We start from the raw sequence: 27675 nt of genomic DNA on the forward strand, positions 1-27675 counted from the left end.
AGTTACAAACAGGAAAGGAAGCTAAACTGTTATTTAAAATTGCATCAAGCTGTTCTCATTCTCTGCAAATTTCCAAGCAGGTAATTTTCCTGTTCATAACAAACTTTTCTACAGAAAGGATGTGGAGGGAAGGGTTGTTGTTGTATCAGACAGCATATGGCACCAGGCTTCACTCACTGTTGGTGAGGCATACTGATGGCAAGCTTTCTGTTGACCCTGAGTTTTCACTGTTTGTGCTGGCCAAGCTCAACTTTCTTGTTTTTTCTTGTGGTTGATCAGATGCGTTTGGAGATCTGGGACTCTCCTGAGAGAAGGGTATTTTCGAAGAGCTGTTCTCAAGGAACAGAGCACTGTCCTTGTGGATAGCATCACCTGCAGGTTACAGAAATGAAAACCATAAAAAAAATCCACAATGGGATAAACAACATGGTTTTGAGAATTGCATGTGTGTGTGTATTTTTTAATTTATATTTTAATACAGAGCTAATGAGCATTTTGCTGAATAATATCAGATTTAATGACCATGGATTAAACTCCTTCAGGGCGAGGAGGACAGTATAAGACAGCATGACTAAATGGAGAAAGCACACCCTACTGCCATCAAAATGCAATGGCAGCTGGCTGCTTTTGACCAAGATCTTACAAACTGGGTAGCGATGTTCAGAGACTATTTTAGTTCACAGTCAACCCTGTGAACCAATTTTATAGTCATTCTCTGAGAAGAGCTACATAGCCCCGGGAATCTGTGATACTTCTATTGTCCTCTTCCTGACATTAGCAAAACTGCTTTAGAAAGAGGACCTTCAGCAACACTATCTACTGGTTTGCATGTTCCAAAATGGAACAGAATTCTCATTTATTCATGCCACTCTGACAAAGCTATGGGCCATGGCTAAGACCGCTACTTAACGAAACAAAACACAGCCTTCTTCCTGAGGTGTTCTGAAACATGCAAGGACAGATGCGCATTTACATAAAAGCATTACTGACAATTTTGCTTGAAGCAGCCTGCATATCCCTCCCGTACCTAAGAAAGGCAGAACCTACACTGAGAGATAAGATATACAGCAAAGCACACATCAAAAGCATCTGACTCCTCAGCATTGTTTTTCAGAGAACAAACCTCTTGGAGATTAAAACAGTGAACAAAAGAGAAAGGAGATCCAGTTTGGTGCATGTAATACAAAAGAAAGCAGGCAGCCCTTGATGATGTATCACTCTGTTTCTGAGCATGTTTCAGTCCCATTCAGACAAGTAACTGTAATCATGCTGTGCTCATCTTTCACATGGTCTTGGGTTGGGGACTATGTCATACGACTATGTAGTGGAGGCCTGGAATAAGTTTCTCTTCAACTTTTCAAGTCTTACCAACTCTCAATGCAATGAATACTCTGATGGCACACACAGAACACCATGACAGCAAGTTGCTGCTTTCAAGGACATCATTCCTTAAAAAAAATACACTGGAAGCATAAGCGTCTATAGATTATCAGAACTGATAAAACATGTCAGCATTAAATGAAAAGGAATAGCAGGATAGCTCCCTACAGTTTCCTCCCTTCCAAAAAGCAGACATTGCTAGAAAGATTCTGGCTTCTTTTGACATAAGCCTGAATATTGCAACTTTCAACAAGAAACTGCCCTGCAACTGAATCCGAGAAACAATAAAATCCTAATACTTTGTGATGGGTATGTAGTTTGGACAGAACGTATTAAATTTTAATTTCCATGGGAATATATGCTTTGAGTTTTCATTAAAAAACTGCAATGTACTGTTCTTTCAAAGGAATCTTGTTGACATCATACAGTAGGGAATCACAGAATGGTTTGGGTTGAAAAGGACCTTAACGATAATCCAGTTCCAACCCCTCTGGCATAGGCAGGGACACCTTCCACTAGGGAAAGCTATGTGTGGCTACATGAAAGCTTGATGGAGGTGAAAAAGAATGGAAGGATAATTTTATTACTTCCCTTGTCTCAGGCAAACTATACAGACTTCAACACAGACAACTGAAAAGAAAACACAATGCTGCTTTCCTATTACTTACCTAACAAGATGAGGAGGTATTATATGCTTTTTGTAATGAAAAAAGTAGCACAAAGAAGTAAAAGGTCTGATTCTATGTCACACTAAACACTGAACAGCAAGACACTTTGTCCTTCTGACAACAAACCCCAAATCATGTGGCCTAAAATATCACAGCAAATGAGTTCACTGAAGAGAGCAGCAGAATGCACGGACACAAGCAGCAAGGAACAGGGAAGGTGCCAAATTGAACCCCGTTAGAGGATCTGAACCAGAACCCTGATCCAAACATGAAATTCCACAGAAGAAGGTGCAATGAATCCCATAAATGACAGTTATATCTCATGAAGTGCTCATGATTGGCAGTGTTCTGATGCATACTTTCTCCTTCCCCTTCCAAAAGATTCACTGAAATAAAAAAAAGTTTTGCTTTTAAAATAAATTTTCTGCTTCTCAACTGTTGTTGCTCTGCCGAAACAGTTCTAAATTGACCCTGATCTAACCCTTCCTCCTCCACTATAATTTTGCACAAGTTCTGGTTTTTTCATCCCACTAAAATGGAGATGGAGAGAGAAGTAAAAATAGTAACTTTGCACAGAATGGAAAACATGTCAGTCAACATATCTGTTAGCCCTTCCATATTATTGATTATCTTAAGATCAGCTTGGTAAGGGGTCTTGAAACATGTTGTTTAGTTTGTAATACTGTTATACTAAGCTCAGTAACCTTTCTCCCTAGAAGAGATTAAATCAATAAAATGGAAGGCATTTTTGGCAGTTTTTTCTCTCTTGTCTCCTGAGTTATCTTTATTTTAAACAGGTAGAGCAGCCTGCCTTCATCTCTATAGGTCAGGCCCTTGTTGAATTGTAAAGGAGGTCAAAGAGTACCAAGTAGAGTTTAATAAAATACATGTAACACTATTTTTTCCTAAAAGCCATGTGCTCAACTTTTGATTAGGACAGTTTACTTGCGTAATTCTTCCACTTAAATATCTGAAATAGATACTTCTGACTCCAAACAACCTTCCTCATGGCTCTGAGGGTCACTAAAGGTTCTTATCCTTTATTTTACTAATCTAAATTTACTATTATGCTCGATAAGAAATAAAATAAAGGCAGATAATTTTACAGAGTCTCTTCTTGGATATGATATGTTACAGCCAAAACGAAGAGGCAAAGCAACTTCCTCAAGGCCACGCAGTAACCATCTCCAGACAAAATTAACAATACTTTATTTTATGCATATACAATCGGAGAAGTACTGTACTTTTAGACTTTAATTTCTATCTATCCACAATGGAGCAGACCAGTTAGATCAGCCACAGTGTGGACTGGCATTCCTGCACATTCTTTATAAATAAAACTTTGCAGGAGAAAAATTTTGCAATAATTTCAATTGTACTGCTAAGCAAAATGTGAGGAAGAAGGTCGAACAGTAAAGAGGATTACGATTATCTATGTTCTGCTATATCAAATGTCTAAAAAGTAGGCTAGGTGGAAAACAGGTGGTTTGAATTAATACATAACAACCATATTTTTAACCACCAAGTAGATATAATGCATCATGTCAGAAGCAGCAAAGCAAAAAAGGAATTGAATCCCACACGTTAGTATCAAAAGACACAACCGGCGGTAGATCAGAGACCTGTCACAAAGCTAAAGCTCACTTGTAATAGCTACAAAAGCACTTTGATTATGAAATGTCAACTAGGCAGTAGCTAAGAAAGCTGCTGTTTAATGAAAGGTCAAGACAGCATGGCTTTCTCTGGGCTGTAATATAACCTGAACTCTGTACCTTGTCTTAGAGTAAAAAAACACCCCACCAATTAATAAATTGCATTTTTATCTGAACTGTTATCTACTGCTATGTCTCCTGTCATCAATCACCATAGATGAAAGAGTTATGAAGAGAAATGTTTTCTCCACCTGCTCTGTATGTCTGGCAGTGCTTTCAATGCAGTTTGGTTTACTTTCCCTTGTCTGTATACCATAGCAACACGAGATACACATTCCCTTCAGAAGCGACTTCTGAAAAAGTGGGATGTTTTATGTGATTATTTCTATTCTATCTATCCAGTGCGTAGGTCAAAGATGTCTCAGATATTAAACTCAATCTTTGCTAATTTTTCTTCCTCTTTGCATATAATGCGTTGACTCTCTTATACATTCAGAAAATTGAATTTAAACCATGCGTCAAATAATTTTATTTTATTAAGCTATTTTATAAATAGCCTAATAATGTAATCGCATCCACATTACGAATTGTATCAACAGAAGACACAGTTGCAACTGACCAAGTACTTGACAGAAAGAGGAACCAATTCTCTGGGCCAGTCAAGTCTCTGTGATTGTCAAAACCAAGCCTGGTAAGAGTCAGCTTTCATGATCATTAAGCTCTTAATAGATCAATTCATCACACACACAAACAATATCACATTACTGAAAACTGAATGACCCTAGGGGCAGACTTAGTGAGATGCCTGCGGGATGCAAAAGGCAATCATCTAGATAAACGTGTGCCCTGGTCTTTAAGTCTTGCCATTTAAGTCTTAGACGCTTCCTACATCTCAGTGAAAAAAGTAAATTTGATAAACTAAGAGCTTCAAGATAAACCCTATGCACAGGGCAACTGCATACAAAAGCTTCATTTGATTGGCAAGAACTGAAAGACAGCTACAGAAATCCAGCCTCACCTCCATTTTCATCATGTTCTCCAACCTGTGTTATTACTGAACCGTTCCTATGAATCATATGGTGAAATTCTGTTCTAGTTGTAGATTCTTTTCATGTGGCTTCCAGATTAGAATTTTTTCCACAAAGGCACCTATCAGGAATGTTACGCAGATAACAGAATCGTTCTTATTTTATCCATCAGTTCTTGTGAGAAAAGGAACAGGGAATGAGGTTGTTTAATGACATGAAAGATTATCAGAAAAGGCTGTTTTGGGCAGTGCATAATAATTATTTGGTGTAACTAGGTCTCATCATAACTGACTAGTAAACTACCATTCCAGTTGACACCATGAAGGCTCTCACTTTAAGAAATACTTTCACAAGCCCAGGTATCAGAGAAAGGAAAAAAATTATACAGTCACTAGTACTAATCCTTTGTGAATGAAGAACCTTAAATTCCAAAAGGATCTCAAAGCACTTGCATTTAAATGGGAGGATTTCACATGCATTGAAATATAACACAGCTCAGGTGCAAAGCACGGCGATGATTTAACTCTGCACAGAGGTTTAAATACAAAACCATACCATGAACACTTGCTGATCATTAGCACTCAGGCATTTTTATTTTATAATACTTCCAACAGACAAGGTTTCCAGATTTACATGCTCTCTAGGGGAATCTTCTAACTCAGTGCCTTAGATGAACTCAAAAAGAACACCAGTTGTTCCCAAATCACTTTTAGAACCTCTGCTTCAAGAATCACTGCATCTAAAGGGTTTACTTCAACAAAAGATTAGCTGGTAAAATGTACCAACGCAAGGTTTACAATTTGAAAAGCAGCCTAAGGGAACTGTTCTTCCTATGACAGTTATTTAAAGGAGGGTTCTATTTTTCAAGACAGGTTTAGATACGTCTCAGTGACAGAATTTGTGCCTAACCAACCAGCAGGATTTCCAAGTGTATAGTCAGGCTCCATAATAACTCTGAGTCAGAATGCAAAGCAAGGTATATATTTCCATGGAAAGAAAATTCAGACACGAGAGTGAGGAGGGAGCAAATATTCCCTAGTTTGGACTGTCCCTCACCTTAGCTATTCCTTAAGTCAACTCCTGAGGAACTGCCAGATCTTCACGTTTCAGTGAAGCTAACACCTACAAACCTACCTTCTGCAACTCAAGATCAACTGCTGCTTTTCAAACATTGATTTAATCAGATTCAAACTGATTCGCATCCACTGTACATCGTATTTGAGCAGATAAAACAAAGTTGTGTGTATCCTACCACACAGAACAGGTTGCCAATGATACAATTTGCCTAGCTCCAACACATAGAAAACATTGCTGTTTTACTATATTAGTCTCCAACCTTAAACTCTGAATCCTGAAAAGCCTTTTGAAATATCCTGCTGAAGCATCAATTCATGTCTGAATCTGTAGTAAAAAGAATAAATCTCACATGTATGCATATACACACTGATCAATTCCTGTTTTGCATATGACAAGTCAAGATACTTTGCATCTATATGATTTTATCTCATTTTCTATAAAGTCAAAACAGCACAATTCTTTCTACTAGCACCTTGCTCATCCACTTCTTCCCCCTTCCTCCCCATAAATCAGTCTATTTCTGTTTTTTCCTGGATTCAAACAGTTATTACCAACATAACTATTGTTTAATAGGCTACCTAGGAAAAGAGCAACCAAAAACCAATTTGCTCAGTGCTGATTTGTCCTAGTAGATACCTGCAACAAACCAACAGCAAGTGACCAAGAGAAACAATATCTGAAGATCTAGGCAAAGATCAACTAATTGTAAAAATAAGTTGTTTCAAATGATAGTCAAAGACATGGAAGTTTGCAAGTGACTTCAACTAAAGCAGTGGTATCACCTTCCAACTCCTCTTCAACACAAGTAGTACCACAAAGCTCACATGTAAGAATAATTTTTTCTTGGTTCTTCCACACTTGCTAAATATGTCTGTGCCATTCTGTCCCAGATAACTTGTTTTTAGCATGTTAGCATACTGGTATTTCAAATCCTCTTGAGCTGTGTAAGGAGAGAATGCTTAAGAGAACAACAGGTAAGGAGAGCTATGAAAATAGGCACTGTACCTAACTGGTGAGATCTTCCATCCCCTAGTGGGTATCTCTGGTACCGTGGGACACTGAATGGAGGCAGGAGATGGAATCTTTTCTCCAGCAATGGTTCAAGTCTGCAGGCAGAGGGGTCAGCAGAGTGAAAGAAACTGTACACTTGGCTGCAGGCTGGGCGGACCTGGCATACTTGGATGAGAATGAGACAGAGAGATAGAGTTCAGTATTGCCCCTTTACAATTTTCAAGGAGTCTATACAGAAATATAGTCAACATGGTCTTCTGTAAACTCCAGACTAGCATACATCTGGCCCCAAGAAATTTAACTAAATGGTTTGCTATTCTGTATGTAAAGAACACTTGGCTGCAAAGGAGTTTAAAGAGACATCACAATCTGAGATGTAGGCACGTAGCAGACATGAAGACCAGCCAGCGAAACAGACAAAGGTAAGGAACAAAAAAGAAGTTTTAAAATCTTGTAAATATATCACTGAGCATTACACCTATGATGCTCAGCACTTGAAATATTTACCAGCAAAATGGTTTGATGGGCCTGTTAGAGGACTTAAATCTAGGTGACAGCAGGAGCAGGCAGGTGACAGAAAGCACGGCGGTTTCTGAAGTCACCTTATGGAAGCTAATGAATAGAAATGAGGTTGGTCATACTGCAACAGCAAAGCAATGTTTATGATTCTTGTTGAAGGTGTGCAGCCCTGAGGGTTTGAGGCTGCCACTGTAAATGCAAATCTGAAAATCACTTACTCAGCTAATAAGGCATTCTTTTGACTAAACACATAGCACGGAAGCAGAACTTATACTCAGATGGGTGATCACACAAGACTGCTAAGGTCTGTAAAACGGTCGGTGTAGTCACTTCTCACCACATCACACTTCAATCACACTGAATCTTGCCAGTGCAAGCAAATAAATTCATTATGGGCTCTTTAAACTTAGTAAGGTTTGTCTAATACTGCATTACATGTTACAACAGTCAGTTTAATAACTACAAGAGTAAAGGAATGACTAGAGTATTTAAAAAATATGTTTAGGAATATTATGTCTGCTCCCCACAAACTCCACGGAAGCAAGACAGGTTTTCAAGTCTGCTGTGCTGTGCAATAAACCCTAAAGTTCTGTAGATAGAATTACTGTTTCCTTGTGGCGATAACAAAAAATCTGGTAACACGTATGACGTTTTTCCTTAGAAGACATGTTTGGTACAGCACTGTTCCTATGCACAAGTCAAACACACGCTTAACTGGAAACCATAAAGAAGGATGTAAGTTTTAACATAAGGTGTCATGGAATATTGGATCTAATGGAGTCTATCTTAAGTGACATCTCTCACCAGAGCACCATTATGGAATTAAAAAAAAAAAATATCAAAACCACACTGCTTAGGTTCTTTCTCATTTTAAAGAACAACAGTAAAGGTATTTGTACATAAGCAAAACTACAATGAGCAAACTTGATGCTGTACATCTGCTGCTGCTGCAGTCGCAGAGTCACTAAGAACTACATCAGAAAACACTACCTTCTTATAGGTTTTCTTAAGTGCATTCCATGTTGCTGGAAGAACTCCAAAAATGTATGTTCTGGTGCTTGCTGCTATTAATAGTATATAGGGACAAATCTTGATATAGACTATGTCGATATTATCAAGTTCTAAGCTTAAAGAAATTGATACTGAGTTGTAATAGCAGCATTGCCATAAGCAGGTCAGAGCAATACTTCGTTTTGTTCTGCTCTATAGGAATTTTTGTTCTATAAAGGCTACAGCACAGGTACATAATGTTTTTTTCTTAAACTAGTAAGACAATTAACCTTTTATATCATAGTAAAAACCTTCTCAAGATACTTAAATTATGACAATGAATCACATCCATGGGGACCACTTTATTGCATGTGCCCTGTGCTAAACTGTCTAGGAGACTTATCTTCACATCATGAAGATGTCAATACTCAGCCTCTCAAGAAATGCTCTGGGACAAATCTTCCAGTAAGAATGTACCTACATATGATCCAGTTCTGCCAAACCATGAACTTTTTTCTTCTTTGGTCATGCAGTGTGTGTTGTATTTTACATTCACCGACTCCCTCTAAGGATGGTGCAACATCTCTTTAATTCTGCAGGATTTTTGTCACATAAAGTGAACAACATGAGTGTCTTTTGACGGCATTAAATGAAGCTTTATGGGTTCTTTTTTCCCCCCCAAGCTCTCCTTGTAAAACACTTTGAGACTGTTATCAGTGGCAATTACCAGGTTTCCAGCAGCAGGATAACCAAAACCCACTTTTGATGTCTGTTGTATGTTGACTTTTCTAGAAAGGATGGCTCTGTGCATCAATCAGCACATCTGGTAGCACATGAAAAGAAAGTGGGAGACAGTAAGACTGCTTGTTGAGGACACTATAGAATCTTATCCCCTTTCCCACTATCAAATAAATAGGAGCTTCATTCCACCTTTGTCTCTTTCCCACCATTAAGCCAGCCATATGCAAAAACCATGGCCTGTAAGATTCTTCTGTGAAGTACCTTTCTACACTTCTCCAGGAACCACTATCTACTACCCTTTTTTCTTAACATTTTCTCCAAGTAGAGTACAAAATGTGCCCATCAGTTTACTGTGCTGTGAAAACCGAGTAAATTCTCCTATGTATTCCAGTTAACTGCATCACAAGAGAAGCAGAAGGGAAACACTAGCAAGACTGCAAAGATCCAAAACTACTTTTGACGGCTTTCTTCAAGCTGTATTTTGTTCTTAACATCTGCCAGAAAAAATGGAAACAGGTCACCTGTGTGAGCACATTTAAGCACAGCCAAAATTAATTCTTTGCAAGGAAAGCATAATTTTCTTGCAGAACCCTAATAGTGTGAACGGCATTCTGTGAGGTAAAGTATTGCACTGCATTAAATTAAAATCATATTTCGGCAAGCCTATAACTTTGACGTATGTTTTTAGAGATCTAGTGCTTATAGAGTAGTAAACAAGATATTATCCTACCAAACTAGAGCTTCCTTCCCGAGTGGGTTGTATATTGGTTTATTGTTTCTTTCTCATCATGCTTAATATTAACTGTCAGAGCCAAACATAAAGGAAGTGCTTAATGTTATTAAATCACTTTTCTAATTGCACCTTCTAATACTTCTTGTACAGGAACACTTCTGTGTATTTCTGCCTTTTGTATATCATGGAAGGCAGATAAATACAAAGAAACCAGGAACACAAACAGCAGGGTCATGAAAGTTGTCAGCATAGGGCAAATGATGATATTTAATGGCAACAAGAAAGCATATCCTCTGAGTTATCAGCTGTTTTCATACCCCTCTTCCAACTTGGCAAAGGAATACATCACGTTCCAAAGGAGATTACTTCCTACTACTGTGGCATTTCGCAGCATTACTTCCCATCGAAAGCGAGGGCAAAACACCCACCACTAGAAGCATCCTAAGGCAGAACAGTGCCATTTTGTGGGTGTAACTAAGTGCACATGATATATTCGGAATTCTAAAAAACATCAACATTTTCATAGGGAAACATGCCTCTTCCAAGGATAATCAGCACACAGAGAGTGGAAAAACATGGCAGACACACACAAATCATAGAATCACAGAATCATCTGTTCAGCCAGGCTGGTCTTCTGCCCTTCCGGCTCGTCTTGTGGTTGACTGGGACAGCCTGCTCCTGGGCTCTGAAGATTTCCCTCTTGAGAATTGTCCAGGCTTCCTGGACCCCTTTGCCTTTCAGGACCAACTCCCAAGGTACCCTTCCAACCAGTCTCCTAAGAAGGTTGAAGTCTGCCCTCTGGAAATCCAAGGCAGCAGTTCTGCTGACCCCTCTCCCTATGGCTTCTGTGACTGAAAATTCTATTATTTCATGGTCACTATGTCCAAGACAGCCTCCAACCTTAACAGTGTCAATGAGTCCTCCTCTGTTGGTAAACAGCAGGTCCAGCAGGGAGCCTTCCCTGGTTGGTTCCCTCACCAGCTGTATCAGGAAGTTGTCTTCCAGACACTCTAGGAATCTCCTGGACTGTTTCCTCACTGCTGTATTCAAATTCCAGCAAATATCTGGTAGGTTGAAGTCACCCACAAGAACTAGTGGCTGTGATTGTAAGACGTCCCCTAATTGTTTGTAGAATATTTCATCTACATCTTCTTCCTGAGTAGGTGGTCTATAGCAGACTCCCACTGTGATGCCAGCCCTATTGGCCTTCCCCCTTATTTTGACCCACAAGCATTCTACCCTTTCATCACCATTGCTGATCTCCAGACATTCAAAACCCTCCCTAACATACAGCGCAGTACAGTCGAATGATCAGTACTTTAAAAAATAAGAACTAAGACTAGACAGTGGGAGGACTTCAGAACCGAGTGCTAGGGGGTAACCAGAAGAACTGTCAAGGAAGCACTAAGGGGCCAACAGAATACTCAGCAGAAGAGAATTATAAGGCATTTGGCAAGGAAATAAAAAATTGGAATGAAGATTTGGGTTTAGCCACACTCTTATTAGTGTAAAGATAAATATTCAGAAAGTAAAACACGACAAAACACATTGTTCTGCAGACAGAACAGGCAAATCTCTGGATATAATTTTCTTTCCTTTTATTTTAAAACCTTACTCTAACAAAACAAAGACATAAAAACATCCTGAATTTTATTTCTCACATTTCCAGGTAGCTTTTTACCTTGCATTTCAGTAAAAAGGGCACTCGACTCTTCCCACCTAACTTCCAACTGTCTGCATCATAGGTTTCAACTTGTCTGTTTTCCTCTCAAATGTGCTATAATTATAACTTAAAAATAGGATTCTCTTATCATATGTACCTCTAAAGACTCATTATGCTTCAGGTAGACTCTGCTCACCTTGGAATGTGTTTGAAATGCCAGTCAGTTGAGCTGCTCTCAAAGCATGCTCCCTGTAGGATACCAGAGGCAGGATGGAAGCGAGAACTGATTTGAAGAGAATAGCTTAAAATACTAGTAATTAATGTGAAATTTTCCTGTCAAAGTGTCTGAAGGGTACCAAAGCTGAGATTGGGGAAAGAAGGACTATTAGCTAGAGAGTTTAGAAACATAGTCTCGGTCCAGTAAAGCATTTAAGCATTGAAATTTGCCCCATCTATACCTATATCCCATTTTTTACAGTTATCTCATTCATCCACTATAAATTTAAATATAAGAAGAGAACTTTGACCTGTGCACAGAGTTGCCACTAAAATACAGAATGACTCAGATGTTGTGTTTGCTCTTTGCTTTCTAGTATCTAAAGGTAAAAACGTAATGCATGGTACGTTGATATATTCCAAAGTGGTAACAGGAACACTTGCTATGCAGAAGAGCTTGCTCTAGATTCCTGTAGCAAGTGGCAAACTGTGGAATAGACACATTATCTTGCACCAATCTTATCAGTTTCGCTGTCCATAAGCCATGTCTCAGACATCTTGCTAAAGGAAGCTAGGAGAACCTAAAGACATTGTGTCTTCTCTTTACTGATACATTCTCATCAATAAAGGGCAAGCACATACAGCAATCAGAGTTGTGGTAACCTTCAGAAATTGCCTTGCTACCAGTCAGGGAAAAGCTGTCTCTTCTTCTCCTCTTGCCTTGCAGCCTTCCCCAGTATACAGAGACGAGTTTCAAGCTCAAAATAGCACTATGGCCTCATCGAAAACATAGTCAAAACATGGTAAGTCACTTTGTTTTTAAAATTATCACCTGAAACAAATCCCAGTATAGCCTCATTTTCACCTTGTTTACCTACATACTAAATACTAAACGTTCACCAACATACTAAATGTTCACCAGTATAGCATCCGTTTTCACATGCTTTACCTGGATTTTCGACAGGGAAGAGTTACAAATCAACTCGCAGAGCTTTCCCTGTCCTAGTGATCCCAGTTCACAATATAAGGTTTCAGGAAGGCAGCTCTCACCTCCATGCATCCAACATTACTTCTAAAGGGCACATTTATATGGCCAACAGTGACTTTTAAACATAATTGTCACACTTCTGAACACATAAATGCTGTCATACGTGGCACAACATTCAAGGGAAGACTTTCATACTGCACAGGGAATTACACACAAAACCTGTATCATTTCAGAGCAATTCCTTTTACAAAAAGTCACAATTCCATTAAGTTTTCACACATTTTCAATACATGCGTATGTTCCCTTGAAGCGAAATGTGGATTTCACTTGTGCTTATCAGGACTGACTGATGGGAGGGCTCTCCACACACAGCCAACTTCTGACAGCCACCACTGGCTATAAGAAAAGACGTGTCGACGTCTGCCACTGAGGCACTCACACCAAACACTGCCAGTATTTTCTATGTACTTTGCAGTAACTGGCATCTGCTAATCAGCACTTGTCCTCAAAGACTCTAAAAAGGCACCTAATGAGCCAGATGCATGCTCTATTTCGTATGTGATTCCAGAGTAAACGCGTCTGTTCTGATTCATTAAATGGAAATCATGACATCTTGAAAACATACAAATTCTAGCTCAAAGAGTTTGAATCCCTGCACAGGAATTAATACTGATAGATTTTTCCACATGAAGTCCTACAAAAAAAAAACCCTCAACTCCCTGCCCCAAACCCCCAGCAAAGCCCCCACCATCTTCAGAGGGAAGTGTTGCTAATTGTGTAAAGAAATCCCTAAGATGGAAAAACTAATGGCAGAGCAGTTTTCAAAGCCAGCCATCACCTATATAGTTTTTGCTCATTTCCCTGACAGGTCTTTTGCAGAAGCAAAAAGCCTTAGTTTGTACAGAAATATACATGAATTCCCATTCTCTTTAGCTGGGCTTTGTGTGTTGTTTTGGTTTTTTTTCATTTGAATGAAACTGAGTACTGCTAATATGGGGAATGAAATGCAAAATAGAAGTTTAATTATGCTCTCTTGTAAATACATGGAACTTGCTAAAAACATCCTATCAGATTTCTAAGGGTTCTGAAAAACATGAGTTTGGTAATTTTTTAAATTATTTTTATTTTTATTAATTAATTATGGCAGGTAAAATAATTTTCAGTTTACATTACATTCCACTTTATTCCCGCAATCAAATGTGACTTTGAAAGCTCAGTCAAATGACATTACTCAAAAGTCTATAAATTGAGAAGAAAAAAAATGAGAGTCCTGAATTGTTGTCTCTTTTCACTTTTGCAATTGAGTTTTCTCCCTCTCCTGATAAACGAACATATCATTTCCCACAAAGATGCTGTGCTATCCAAACCTCTTACAATGCAAAGAAGCAAAATGCACACCGAATTTTGAAAGTAAAGTAAGCCCTTACTTTAACAGAAAAACTGAAAAAAATCCAAATGTATTTACAAATAAAGCCAAAAAATCCTCTGTGTCTGATCACTAGGCTCTGTTACCAGAGACGAAGAAATGGCTCACGATCAAAACACTCAGGGGCCAAATTTACCCATGAAGCCAGACACAAACAAGATGCAATGCTGAACCAAGCACAGATGTTATTTTTGGTATCTTTTTCAAGGACTGATCCTTGGTGAGGTGTAAGCTTCATGTTGTATGACATGGAATATATGATTAACAGCAGAGCAAAAGACACTACTGGTGTGTAAATGGGTGAGTAGTGACACCCCTGGAAAAACCCTCATCACCTCAGTACTTACCTACACTAACAGTCCCATCTTTTCAAGGAAGACACTTACCTCACTCCCCAGCCTTTAATTAGGCTCCTTTATTTATCTCCTTTTTTATGAGCTTCTTTGTTTACAGAGGTCATTAAGCAGCCTGTGGTCTAACCCCAGAAGGAGCTTACCATCCAGGCCAGGCAGAACAGTACTCCTCATGGCCAGCACCAATCCAAGCGGTGATCCAAAGAGGAAGAAATCGGACACCTCAAACTCAAATCGGCCCAGGTTTACTTCTGAAAGACTGGAATTCACAGGAGGAAAGTCTGCACCATCTTTCAACACGCTTGCGTGGATGCTGAGCAAAGAAAATGCACTGATTCAACAATAATGAAGAGAGCATCCAGAGAAAAAAATCCATTCCCAAAACAGACTGCTTAGAAAGCTCCAGCATCTGGATCTAGGTCCAAGCAATGGGCCTTCAACTGTAGATAGATATTGCAGTATAGCAGCCACTTATCATGATCTCCAGCGTGGCTATTCAGTAAATTTGCTACCTTCAACACACAAGAGTTTTCTACAGTTATTCTATAGAATACTTGTCGGTACATTATGCAAGGACTCTGAAGATGGACGTTCGCCTCCCCTCCCTTTTAGCAGTACAAATGTACATAAGCTTATGCTGAAACTTTGGCTACAAATTCTAACCTACTCAAGCTGTATAAGGACAATGGTATTAAAAGGTTACAGTAATAAGGTATGTTACATGGGTACATAAAAAACGCCGTTCTAATCTGTTCCCTGAGCTATGAACTAGAATTTCACTACTTTTCATCTATTGATTACAGGTTAATATTAGTGATGCTTATAGACAGCTTTTAATGTTTTAAGTGACTTAAATACTTTCATTTACTTTGTATGCCATACATGCATGAGGTACAGATCACTGACAGAGAAAAAGACTCATTTAGTTCTGCTGGAGATTAAATAACTGCATTCAGAAGCAGAGAAGTAACATATACACCTGCTGTCCAGTCATGAGACAGAGCAGAACATGCCTCCAGAGTGTGCAGAGCCTGACTGAGAGATGCTGATGACGCTGACTTCAACCAGAGCGGTAACTGAAGCCCTCATGAGTTATCTGCACACTACACTCTGCATCAGCGGCTGAGCATGGACCAGAACCCAGAAATCCTGAAGACTGGTCTCAAATCAGGCCAAGACACCAGGCCTCTCTTTCAATCTGAGAACCTAGCAACATTCTCAATTTATAACCTGATGCTATTAACTGAAACTCCAAGGACCAAACTTAGGGCCCTTTAGGGTAGAAACGAAGAGAGTCAAGAATTAAACCCATCATTGGCACAGCAATTAGGAGTTACCTCTCTATGCCAAAAGCACTTGGACAAAAAGCACAAGTTGACGCACTGAAACATAACCACATGGTAAAGGACAAGGACATTTCTGTGGGAAAGAGCAATCTTTCTAACCTCATTACTCACACTGACACACCACCTCTAGATTGCAGTAAAGGAGCTCCTGGAGGAAAAAAAGTCTTAACAATCTTACGCGAGCCTCACAGACAAGAAACCAAAGGCTTGGGATCTCTCTCTATGGACAGGATGGGTCAGAGGATGACATGGTTTGGTTTGATTTGTGTTTCTTTCCCCTTTCTTCACCTTACCAAATAATTTTTTCTGCTGTCTTTGGCCTGTTGTTTGTCCACTCATTCTTCAATAACTTAGCAACATCCTAAAGTTTGAGGAGTCCAAAATGTGAATGGAAGATAATGCTTTTCTATGTTTGCTTAAATATAGCTGCATGCAAAGCTTTCAGCTTAAAATCACAGATACATAGGAAATGGAAAAAGGCTTGGAAGAAAACAGTTATCTTTGTCTTTTAATTATCTTATTATCCTCCAAGTCTGAAGTGCTTTATACAAGCCAACACTGCACTTTAAACATAACACAGTAGTCCTTCTATGCAAGAACTTAAAAGTGACCAACTAAAAAAGTCTTCATGTTTTCAGTCGTACATAAGTGAAAAACAATCATTCTGCCTCAGAGGGAAGACACTTCACAACATACTGATATCCAGAAAACCCAATGGTTTGAAAGCAAAAGCAGAATAGTTAACAAAAGCAAAGCAAAGTACCTTCAGTCAAAGCAAGAAGATAAAATTACCTTAAACTGCTACTAACGAAACTGCCAGACTTGAAGTAAAGCGCAGTAGTAAGTCTGTACTATACTTAACCGTAGCAGAACTGAAACTTCAACATACAATAAGACTTCTCCCTCTGCATCACTCCCAATGAAATAAAGGAAATAAGATGATAGATAGAGGAAAGAAAGCACAAAGATTCAGATAAGTAAAAAACAAACAGCTTAGAACAGGCAGAGACAATGAGACAAAGGGAATGCTAATTAAGTTAACTCTCCTCCCCCAACCTCCTCCTCATTTAAGATAAATGTTTATGCAGATTTTTTTGTTGTTTTAAAGATGATTTGAATAGCTCAAAGACCAATGGGAGCACATAAAATAATTATCTCACTCTCTATAGAATAGCAGAAAGTCTGTTAAGTGAAGCCAGAGGGATCTTTAGAAAGAAAAATGTAACAGAAATTTAGAATTATAAAGCATTTGTCCATCTTAATTTGTGTGGGCTGCACTGAAGAAACAGAACTACTCGCATTCAGTTTTGTATATTCAAAACCCTCACAACTGAATAAAGGTTTAATAAAAAACTCTCCACGTGTAAGTAAGTTCATACTAGACCCACTGTATCTATGGTTTTCTTTGAGAGGTATACAGGGGCTTTAAGCAAACCTCCAGAAACACACCACAAACAAAAAAAACCCGATTCTGTTGCTCTGGTGCTGACAGGCTCCATTCTATGGCAAGGCTATTTCTTGTGCTCAGTTATACACACTAGTTACCTAGACAGGAGAGCATGATGTTGGGTTACGGTATCACAGTCATAGGTGGATGAGTCGCTCTGTTTCCTAGGCAACGTCTGCCTCGGCTTCTCATCCTCCACGATTCCCGAGATGTCAATATTGCTTTTGCTCAGGCGTTTGCTGCCACTCAGACTGGAGTCCTCTGCTAAGAGGGGATTATCCTTCAGAGAATGAACAGAGCAAAAGGAAGATTTAGACAGTGACCAAATATGACAGTTTATATTAAATGGTTGCACTTGTACATTTGACCTCGCTTTACCCAAGAAAGGGTGGAAAAGGTTAGACTTTCTCTCTGCAGTAGAAGGTAAGGAAAGAGATGAAGACTAAATTTCCCTGTAAAATGTATAGCCTAAAAGCTGGAAGGAGAATCAAGAATTTTGGGGGCGGGGGGGAAGAGAAGTAACACAAAAGCTGTATCCCTCATGACTTCATCATTCTTAGAGAACTGTAAATATCATAAGGTGATCAGAAGGGGTCTTACCTGAGTGCACAAAATGCCCATTACAACTATTAATGATCCTGCTCATCATGTTCCATGGATGTGGGACCTGATTTTTTTAAGAATGCGAACTTCTGCGGGATGCAAGAGGAGACCAGTGGTACCATATCTTTAAGGTACCCCTTAAAATAGGAAATAGATTTATTTATTGTTCATTTTCTCCAGCACTTCTGCAGCTCACACCAGCATCCTCCCTAACATATCCCTATTACCCCCCGACTTTTATTCCTGCATCCATTTCAGTAGCCAATGCAAAGGCTGCTTTTCAAAGCAAACACCATTGGACTGAATCCCCCCATTCATGCATGCAATCTGCGTGCATGAGGCATTAAAGATCTGGTTCTTCCTAATAACTCTGTAATCCATTTTGGTGTAAATCTTCCTCTATTCAGATCAACAAAGTAAGACAGTGCAAAAATGCCTGTCATGTATTTTTACAAAACTTCAAAGATACGAACATCAACAAGGCACACTGGGAGAACAGATACAGTTAAATCCCTCCGAATGGCCTAATTACTGGTTTTCATCCATATTCTACTGACTCTTACAATGCAGTACTAGAATTCATGGGATGACAGGATACAACTAGCATTAGCATCTTATTAACTTGCAGAAGGCTAGTTTAGGACCAGCATGTTCGGACAATTATTCCTGTGATGGTATAATGAAAAAAACTTAACATGCACGTAGGAATCTCTTTCTGCATTTCATAGTAATGGAGCAAAACTCACATCATGCCAACTTTCACATGAAAGTTGTGTAAGAACTAGAACCTTGCTTGGCACAATACTAATAATACCTACAATGGTAAAACTAAGTCTCATTTCCTGTAGTTGTTAATGAGTGCAGAGAACTATTTCACAGGGCCAGGGAGGAAGCGAGGGCTCCTGCTTCGTGTTGGCAGCTGACTGCCCCCACCATTTCGTGTGCTAAAGTGTTGTAAAACCAAAACAAAGTCTCCACCTAAAATATGTGCTTCCATTGAGTTCAAGCCAGAAACAACTAGAGGCTCTACTTGTTTGTTTTTCTTATGTAACCAATAACTTTTTTTTCAGCCTGACACTGACTCTCTGTAGCTTGATTTGCCTTGCAATTTACCACCTTACATTGAAGCTATTATAACATCAGTCCTTTTTAGCAATCGTTATTTATTCTCTAGAACACCAGGGACATTTCAAAGCCAAAATTCCTATAACCAAAGTGCTCCTGACAGTTTCTTAAAGGGTAACTTTTTATAGGTGAATTCTCAAAAACATACATGAACAACATTTATCTGCATTATCTGAATGCGTGGAGCTTCGCCTGGGGTCGGAGGAGGAGCTGACAGAGAGCTTATGGGTCAAGATTAGAGGACGGGGACGGATAGGGGATGTTACGGTAGGGGTCTGTTACAGGCCACCTGGCCAGGAGGACAGAGCAGATGAGGCGCTTTATAGCCAGATAGGAGCAGCCTCGCGGTCACAAGCCCTGGTCCTCATGGGGGACTTCAACCACCCTGACATCTGTTGGAGAGACAATACAGCAGGGCACAGGCAGTCCAGGAGGTTCCTGGAATGCGTGGATGACAACTTCCTCCTGCAGATGATAGAGGAGCCGACAAGGAGGGGTGCCATGCTCGACCTTGTGCTCACCAACAGGGAGGGACTGGTGGGTGAGGTGAAACTTAAGGACAGCCTTGGCTGCAGTGACCACGACACAGTGGAGTTCAAGATCCATGGGGCAGCAAGGAAACCATTCAGCAAGCTCTGTACCCTAGACTTCAAGAAGGCGGACTTCGGCCTCTTGAAGCACCTGATGGGCAAAGTGCCGTGGGAGGTGGCCCTGGAGGGACAAGGGGCCCAGGAAAGTTGGTCCACATTCAAGGAGCACCTTCTCCAAGCTCAGCAGAGGTGCATCCCGACGAAGAACAAGTCGGGCAAAAAGACCAGGAGGCCAGCGTGGATGAGCAAGGAGCTCCTGGACCAACTGAAAATGAAGAGGTTAGCCTACAGAGGGTGGAAGCGGAGACAGATAGCCTGGGAGGAATACAGAGAAGCTGTAAGAGTGACCAGGGATCAAGTGAGGAAGGCTAAAGCCCTGAAGGAATTGAATTTGGCAAGGGATATAAAAAGCAACAAGAAATGCTTCTATAGGTATGTAGGGGACAAAAGGAAGTCCAAAGAGAATGTAGGCCCCCTCCGGAAGGATACTGGTGCTCTGGTTACCCGGGACATAGAGAAGGCTGAGGTACTTAATGAATTTTTTGCCTCAGTCTTCAATGGTAAAGCCTCTTGTCTTACCACCCAAGCTGTGGAAAGAACTAGCAGGGACTGCGAGGATGAACCACCGCCCACTGTACTTGAAGACCAGGTTCGAGAACATCTGAGGAACTTGAAGGTGCACAAGTCCATGGGACCTGATGAGATCCATCCGCGGGTCCTGAAGGAACTGGCGGATGAAGTTGCCAAGCCACTGGCTATTGTATTCGAGAAGTCGTGGCGGTCTGGCGAGGTCCCCGATGACTGGAAGAGAGGGAACATAACCCCCATTTTTAAAAAGGGGAACAAGGAGGACCCGGGCAACTACAGACCGGTCAGCCTCACCTCTGTGCCTGGCAAGGTCATGGAGCAGATTCTCCTGGGAACCATGCTAAGGCACATGGAGAGCAAGGAGGTGGTGGGTGACAGCCAACATGGCTTCACCAAAGGCAGATCGTGCCTGACCAACTTGGTGGCCTTTTACGATGGGGTGACAGCATCGGTGGACAAGGGTCGACCAATGGATGTCATCTACCTGGACTTGTGCAAAGCTTTTGACACTGTCCCGCACGACATTCTTCTCTCTAAATTAGAGAGTCATGGGTTTGATGGATGGACCACTCGGTGGATAAGGAATTGGCTCAATGGCCGCACTCAGAGAGTAGTGGTCAACGGCTCAATGTCCAAGTGGAGACCGGTCACGAGTGGCGTCCCTCAGGGGTCCGTGTTGGGCCCGACCCTCTTCAACATCTTTGTCGGTGACGTGGACAGTGGCATGGAGTGCACCCTCAGCAAGTTCGCCGATGACACCAAGCTGTGTGGTGCCGTCGACACGCTGGAAGGGAGGGATGCCATCCAGAGGGACCTTGACAGGCTGGAGAGGTGGGCCCGTACCAACCTCATGAAGTTTAACCAGGCCAAATGCAAGGTCCTACATCTGGGTCGTGGCAATCCCAGGCATAAATACAGACTGGGTGGTGATTGGATCGAGAGCAGCCCTGAGGAGAAGGACTTGGGAGTACTGGTGGACGAGAAGCTCAATATGAGCCGGCAATGTGCTCTTGCGGCCCAGAAGGCCAACCGCGTCCTGGGCTGCATCAAGAGGAGTGTGGCCAGCAGGTCGAGGGAGGTGATTCTCCCCCTCTACTCTGCCCTTGTGAGACCTCACTTGGAGTACTGCGTCCAGTTCTGGAGCCCCCAACATAAGAAGGACATGGACCAGTTGGAGAGGGTCCAGAGGAGGGCCACGAAGATGATAAGAGGGCTGGAGCACCTTTCCTATGAGGACAGGCTGAAAGAGTTGGGGCTGTTCAGCCTGGAGAAGAGGAGGCTCCGGGGTGACCTTATAGCGGTCTTCCAGTACCTCAAGGGGGCCTACAGGAAAGATGGGGAGAGGCTGTTCAGGAGGGCCAGTTATGATAGGACAAGGGGTAATGGTTTTAAAATAGAGGGAGGTAGGTTCAGGTTGGATATTAGGAAAAAATTTTTTACTATGAGAGTGGTAGAACACTGGAACAGGTTGCCCAGAGAGGTGGTGGATGCTCCATCCCTGGAGACGTTCAAGGTCAGGTTGGACAAGGCCCTGAGCAACCTGATCTAGTTGGAGATATCCCTGTTCCTTGCAGGGGGGTTGGACTAGATGACCTTTGAAGGTCCCTTCCAGCCCTAACCATTCTATGATTCTATGAACTGCAGGCAGGACATGTGCTGCTTATCAGCAAAGGTATGAGTTCCAATCTCTAGCTTGTTCTCAAGCAACAGTGCCATGAAAATGCAATATAATTATGATTTTAAATTGTAACTTGCATGCTACAAATATTCTGCAACCTTTGCCCAAAATTCCAATTTGGTGTTTTTACTATGAATAAATTTATTAGAGTGCATACAAATATTCATGGAGGCACACAAAATGGAGGTGAATCTACATACATGTAGCTGGAAGAGAATTTTTAGAGATTCAACCAAAGCCCATGAAATGCACTGACAAATCCATTTATTTAAATGGGCTATAGGTCACCTCGGCTCCCATTACTTTTTAAAAAGGAATTTCTGTCAATGGATTGAGAAAAATGGGAACCCTTAAAGGTGGCAGAACAAGAAAGTGGATGCAAGGAACTCAACATGATTAAATATTTTTGTTTAGGTCTCTTGATTTCCTGGTGGTCTCAGGAAGAAGGCTGGCTGTTGGAAAGGCACAGAGTTGACAGTAATGTAACACCAAACACAATTCTTTTAGTCACACAAGTTTCTCCACAGTATTTAAAAAATGGCTTGTGTCGCCACAGAACTAGCTAAGAAGACATTTTAGTAATGGAAGTTAATATATTCATCCCTGAAAGCTGGGATGGCACAATTCACCTTTGTCCTCTAAGCTTCAATAACAGGTTCTCCTTGCAGTGGGTGTGTTCTTCTCTTGTGTCGTAAGACAATCTCAGGTCAAATTTTGCATGAGTTTGACAGTCTTGGAACAATAATGTTTGGGAAACGCATCAGCCTCCCTCTTCTGCACTGCTATCGCTAAGGTTAACCTAGCATACCCAGCACTTCAGTTGTGCATGTTGATTTACTGGGCACAACATTTCTGTAAGAGACACAGTAGTAGAATGCTGGCTGTTTGGGGTTTTTTGAGTGTTTTTTTGTTGTTTTTTGTTAAAACTCTAGAAAAATAAACATCACCATAACACAACATGGCACGTTATTAATCCACTTTCTTTGGTCAAAATCAACACATTTTAAACTTGATTTTCTATGGGTAAAACTCAGGTCTTCCAAAGCATAAATGCCACAGACAGCTTAATGAGTGAAGAAAAAAGTAGTTTTAGAAGGACTAGGGACTAGATCTCTGTGAGACAACCCTAGGGATGGTCGCAGGGAAAACGGCTAGGCATTGTACAAGAAAGATTCAAAGTTGTTCTTTTCCGTGTTGCATACCACTCTCTCCCCACACTCATTTACAATTTCTTCACAACTGCTGCATCTAAAACTCTTCCAATGAAATCCATTTCTACTGGAGACACCAAGGGAGGGGAGTGGGGGTGAAACTCCATTAAAAAAAAGCATCCTTCTGAATATGTTTCACAGAAGCAAGCTGAGAACAATGGACAGAAAGACAAGATAAGGCAGGAAAAGAATACTTAGTTCTTCTGAAAGCACAGAGTAGTAGAGATGAAGATGGGAGGAGAAAAGGGAACAGATGGAGAGAGGAATGGGAAGAGAAGCTCTGTGGTATCAAGAAAGAGAGGAACACAGGAAAGTTGAAGCTATAAAAGCAGGGAAGCCAAAACAACCTATACTCCCTAAAGCCTGATCCCCACTCTCAGATTCATCAGCAGCCATGGCACAATCAACCCCACTGTAGGACTGAGGTCCAGGAGGACCATTTCTCCATTTACTTTGCTTGCAATGCACTGTCCTCAGTGCTGGTACTATCAAAGGCTGGCTGCTGAGAATCCAGAGTCACGTTACTAACGGTGAGTAAATCTCCTTCCTGGAAACATTTAGAGGATGTCTCTTTGCTCTACAGTACTCCCATCACACATAGCTCTCAAATAAACCAAGCAGGTTGGTATCACTGAGCCCGTTTTTGAGGGGAGAGGTAACTAAAGAGTCAAGAGATGAAACAATTTGGCCAGGGTCACAAAACCATCAAAGAACGGAGCGTGGGCACCTCACTCAGTGCCAGCTCTAATACACCACATTGCCTCTCCATACCCACTTGAGTCTGAAGCACATAAGATTAGTGGAACTTAAATTTTCTTTCTTAAGTGTTGAACACGGTAATGAAGTTTACATGCTAGCATTACTTTAAAAAATTGTGCTTTTACTATCATAAAATCTTTCCTGGATCACAGTTAGAATTAATCCTCTCTTCTCTCCATACATAGCAATCATATAGACACTGTTATGGCTCAGTGGGCCATTCACAGATCCTCAGGTGACTTGCATTCCTTATCAGGAAGAAGGCATTCTTTCGCCACTCACTAAAACTTATTAATGAACACATCTTAATGTTACACTAACCCCAGGCAGTAGCGTAAGGAGTTCCAAACCCTATGTGAACAAACAAAAAAATTATAAGATGACAGATAAAAGATTTTGGCAAAAACCAGGAGCCTACCAGAGATTGGTGAGAGAGGGCATGTTTGCATCTACAGTTATGGATACAATAAAGGGCATTTGGTAACCCTACTTTAAAGATTTACAGATACAGCCTTCACTAGTGATTTCTCTATTATCATAAATCTGAAGCTGCAGACTTAATTTTCAGACAGCAATTTTTTGAGCTGTCTGAATTTTTTGAGCTCATGAGCACATGAACAAAATCCTGTGCTATCGTGGCCATTTACCAAATCCTTAAATTTTCTCTGGTTTATATGGAGCTGATTTCCTCCAGGGAATGAATCTATAGGGTTCCAGCTGTGTGGATTTTTTCTCTTCACCTGGATGCTGCTGATGCTTCCTCTCCTGCTACTGTTCCGACTCTCATCAGCTGTATTAGAATTATAGCAGATGGCATCAAAGCCCAAAATTCCTCCAACGCAGTCACCAATGAGACACACCTGAGGAAACAAAAAGATTTTTGGGGGAAACGTAGCACGTGTTTTAAAGGAAACAAAAAACATCACAGCACTGCAGAGGAGTTGCTGTCTTACTTTACACTCTCGTTCCTGTTTTTTTGCACCTTGGTTCCTATTGCAGCTGAGAATACATAGCCACTTCTACCCACTTCCTTTTATCTCCAGACATAAACCCTATGACAAGAATATGCCCCAGGGACGATTCTGACCAGCTGTGAGTTCTGCCAAATAGGCTAGAATTCTTCCACCTGCTTGCAGCCAGATTCCAGCTCGAGAAGTCCAGATCACCAGACAACCAGTCTCACAAAGGTCTCAAGCCACTTAACATTTCTTTCAGTCGTATAGGGAAGAGGATCTCAACAGATTAAAAACAGTTTGGTACTCCCCTGTTAGGACAAGGGAACAGAACTTTTAAATAAGGTATTAAGCAGAGAGAGACACTCTTGCTTCACACTTAACATAAACATACAAGCTACCTTCAAAGTATGGACCTGGGAATTGAAATACATATTGTACTAAAATTGAGAATTCAATAGTTGGAGTAATTTTATGTTGCACTAGAATCTACCTCACAAGCCAATTCCACTGAACATCTCTCCATCCCACAGGAGATGATTCTTTCTCCCTGTCCCCCTGTCTGTGTCTGAGGATGAGTAACAGCTGTATTACCTTTCTCCTTGATAACAACCCCTATGGTTCCACAGGTTCCAGCAACTCTTCCTCTCCAATTTTCAAACTGAAGCAAACATCCAGTCTGTTGTTCCCAGCTCTGATTAGTTTAACAGAAGACATTACCTCTCCTTACAAATCTTAACTTGCTCTAGCCTTAACTCAGCCTGGCTAAAACTACAAGTTTTGGATAACAAGATGTTGTGCATGACTTCTCCATAGTGAAGCACGTTAGGAAAAGTAAGTGCTTCAAGATGCAGGTAGGGAAAAACCTCAAACTTCTCTTAGATGTGGCATCTCCACATACCACACCCTCTTAACTGACTACATTTCTTGAGATAAAAACATTTTAAAATAAAATAAAATAAAATATCAAAATACATTAAGGTAACATCTATCCTAAGACAATTCTGGTTTTAATGCTGTATACAACTGAACAACCAAATTCCTACGTCACGCAATGAAGTCCACAAAGAACTGAAAATTATACGATACAGGTAACCTTAATAAAATTAACAGCATGATTAACAACACGTTTTGTGGGGGATTAATAGTATCTCCTTCAATTTACCATTCCGTGTCTAATCATCATTATTATTGGCATTAAGATATTGGAGTTAACTTGTTCCAAATACTATATAAAACCAAAAAGGCAATCTCTGATCTAATGAGCTTGCAATATAAATGGACAGAAGAGACCAAAATATGAAAGGAAAGATACACACGAGGTGGGGGTCAGGTTATATGGTATGTATTTTAGAAGTATAGTACTTATTCAGAGGTAAAGTTGAGATTTCTGTCTAAGCACCAAAGCAAAGCACTGTAGACAGCACATGTTCATGCTCTTAGTCAGAGCTGTCCCAACTTTTCTATCAGCTATAGCAGGTGTGTGAGGAACTCCGTAAAACAGATTATCATTGGTCTTGGGCTGGCATGCTTGTTCACTGCTTAGCATAATCACACCTACGGCTCAACTAAGGCTCTTACACATTATCAGAGTTTGTAACAACACTTAGTAAGAGCTTAGGAGTTAAAATGCTTGTCGGGGAAAGGTATAGTATCTTCCAACAACTGAGTAAGTCCAGGTTAGATACTGCACAGGATTCCACGAGTGTCTTGCTAGGCACTGAGAAGGCATTTTGCATAGGCAATCCCATGCCAACATTCATTCATCGTATTTGCAGTATTGTTCCACACTCGTAATTCAAAACCCTCAACACAATGGCTTAAAAAGAAACAGCCTTGCTCTGAAGGAATTTTAATTTGATGTAAGAGAAAAATAGTCCTACCTGTCCATTAAAACCAGCCCCATCTGTAGATTTGAGAAATTCATTGTACACTTGATTGGCTCTACTGATCACCATGGCAACTGCATCCTGGTACTGAGGGGATGAAACAGCCAGCAAGGGCAAGGCAGCCAGTGGGATGTGGTCTTCACTGCTGCTGAGACAGCTCTCATCATAGCTGTAGGGATTTAGGCTAGAGAAGGACATGCTATCATCAGGAAAAATGCACGAGGCACCACACAGCATTAGAGAATGAACAGTTACGTATTAACAGAAGTGGGCTGGGCTATTGCAGTTCACAACGAGAGAGTACAAAAAGGATCATTTTCTCACAGAACTCAAGTGCTTAAAAAAATCAGGGAGTTATGCTTTATGTGAATGAGATTATGCTAGAAGGCATTTCTGTAGTTAAACATACTTGGTGTAATTTTTCCATACACAAGTAGACATAATTTAGAACAACAAAGCTATTATTCTGTTCCAGCTTTTTTTTTCTCCCCATATAACTTACTACATCAAAGAATGGGATCCAATCATCACAATGGACTATTGTTTCCTAGAACACAAGTATGACAGATGTATTGTTCAAAAGCATATAAAAACATTCTCCCAGTGTCCTATCCTTTCAAAAAAATGGAACAAAGCTGCACACATTCTGAAATCAAACATAAATGTTTGCATAGTAACATTTTGCAAAAATGAGGACTCGACTGAAAACACAAGCTGAAATTTGACTGGATGTCAGCTTTATTTTAGGATGTGCACCCTGCAAGGTTCTCAGTCCACTTGCCAATCGTGTCTTGACTGATATTTATTGATGAGTGGGAAAAACAACTCACAGCAGCCAAAGATGCAAGGCACATTAGCGTGTGCCAGGTTCTCTTAGAGTAAGTTGACTGTCCTTTAGAGATTAAAGGAAATTCAGAAGTGTTTTGGATAATTCAGATCATCTAAAGCTCATCCAAAGCTGCAGGCAGGCAACTTCAACACTATTTTGTATTCATTTTCTTTAGGAACTTGGTGAGCTATCACAATATTAAAAAGCAAGCT

At 40.6% G+C, this 27675-nt stretch overlaps 1 protein-coding gene across 1 annotated transcript in view; it reads right to left on the reverse strand.

The window, feature by feature from the left end:
• The window catches only part of PITPNM3 (PITPNM family member 3), a 115294-nt gene that overhangs the window by 14763 nt on the left and 72856 nt on the right, over positions 1-27675 (reverse strand). Inside the window, exons 10-15 of the mRNA XM_086624856.1 lie at positions 26629-26818; positions 24533-24652; positions 17337-17518; positions 14589-14758; positions 6811-6981; positions 178-372 (exon numbers count right to left, since the gene is read on the reverse strand). Of these exons, the coding sequence (XP_086480982.1) occupies positions 178-372; positions 6811-6981; positions 14589-14758; positions 17337-17518; positions 24533-24652; positions 26629-26818 (1028 nt within the window). The remainder of the gene's footprint in view (positions 1-177; positions 373-6810; positions 6982-14588; positions 14759-17336; positions 17519-24532; positions 24653-26628; positions 26819-27675) is intronic.

Source organism: Tauraco erythrolophus, chromosome 21, assembly GCF_009769465.1.
Source record: "Tauraco erythrolophus isolate bTauEry1 chromosome 21, bTauEry1.pri, whole genome shotgun sequence".
Taxonomy (NCBI): Eukaryota; Metazoa; Chordata; class Aves; order Musophagiformes; family Musophagidae; genus Tauraco; species Tauraco erythrolophus.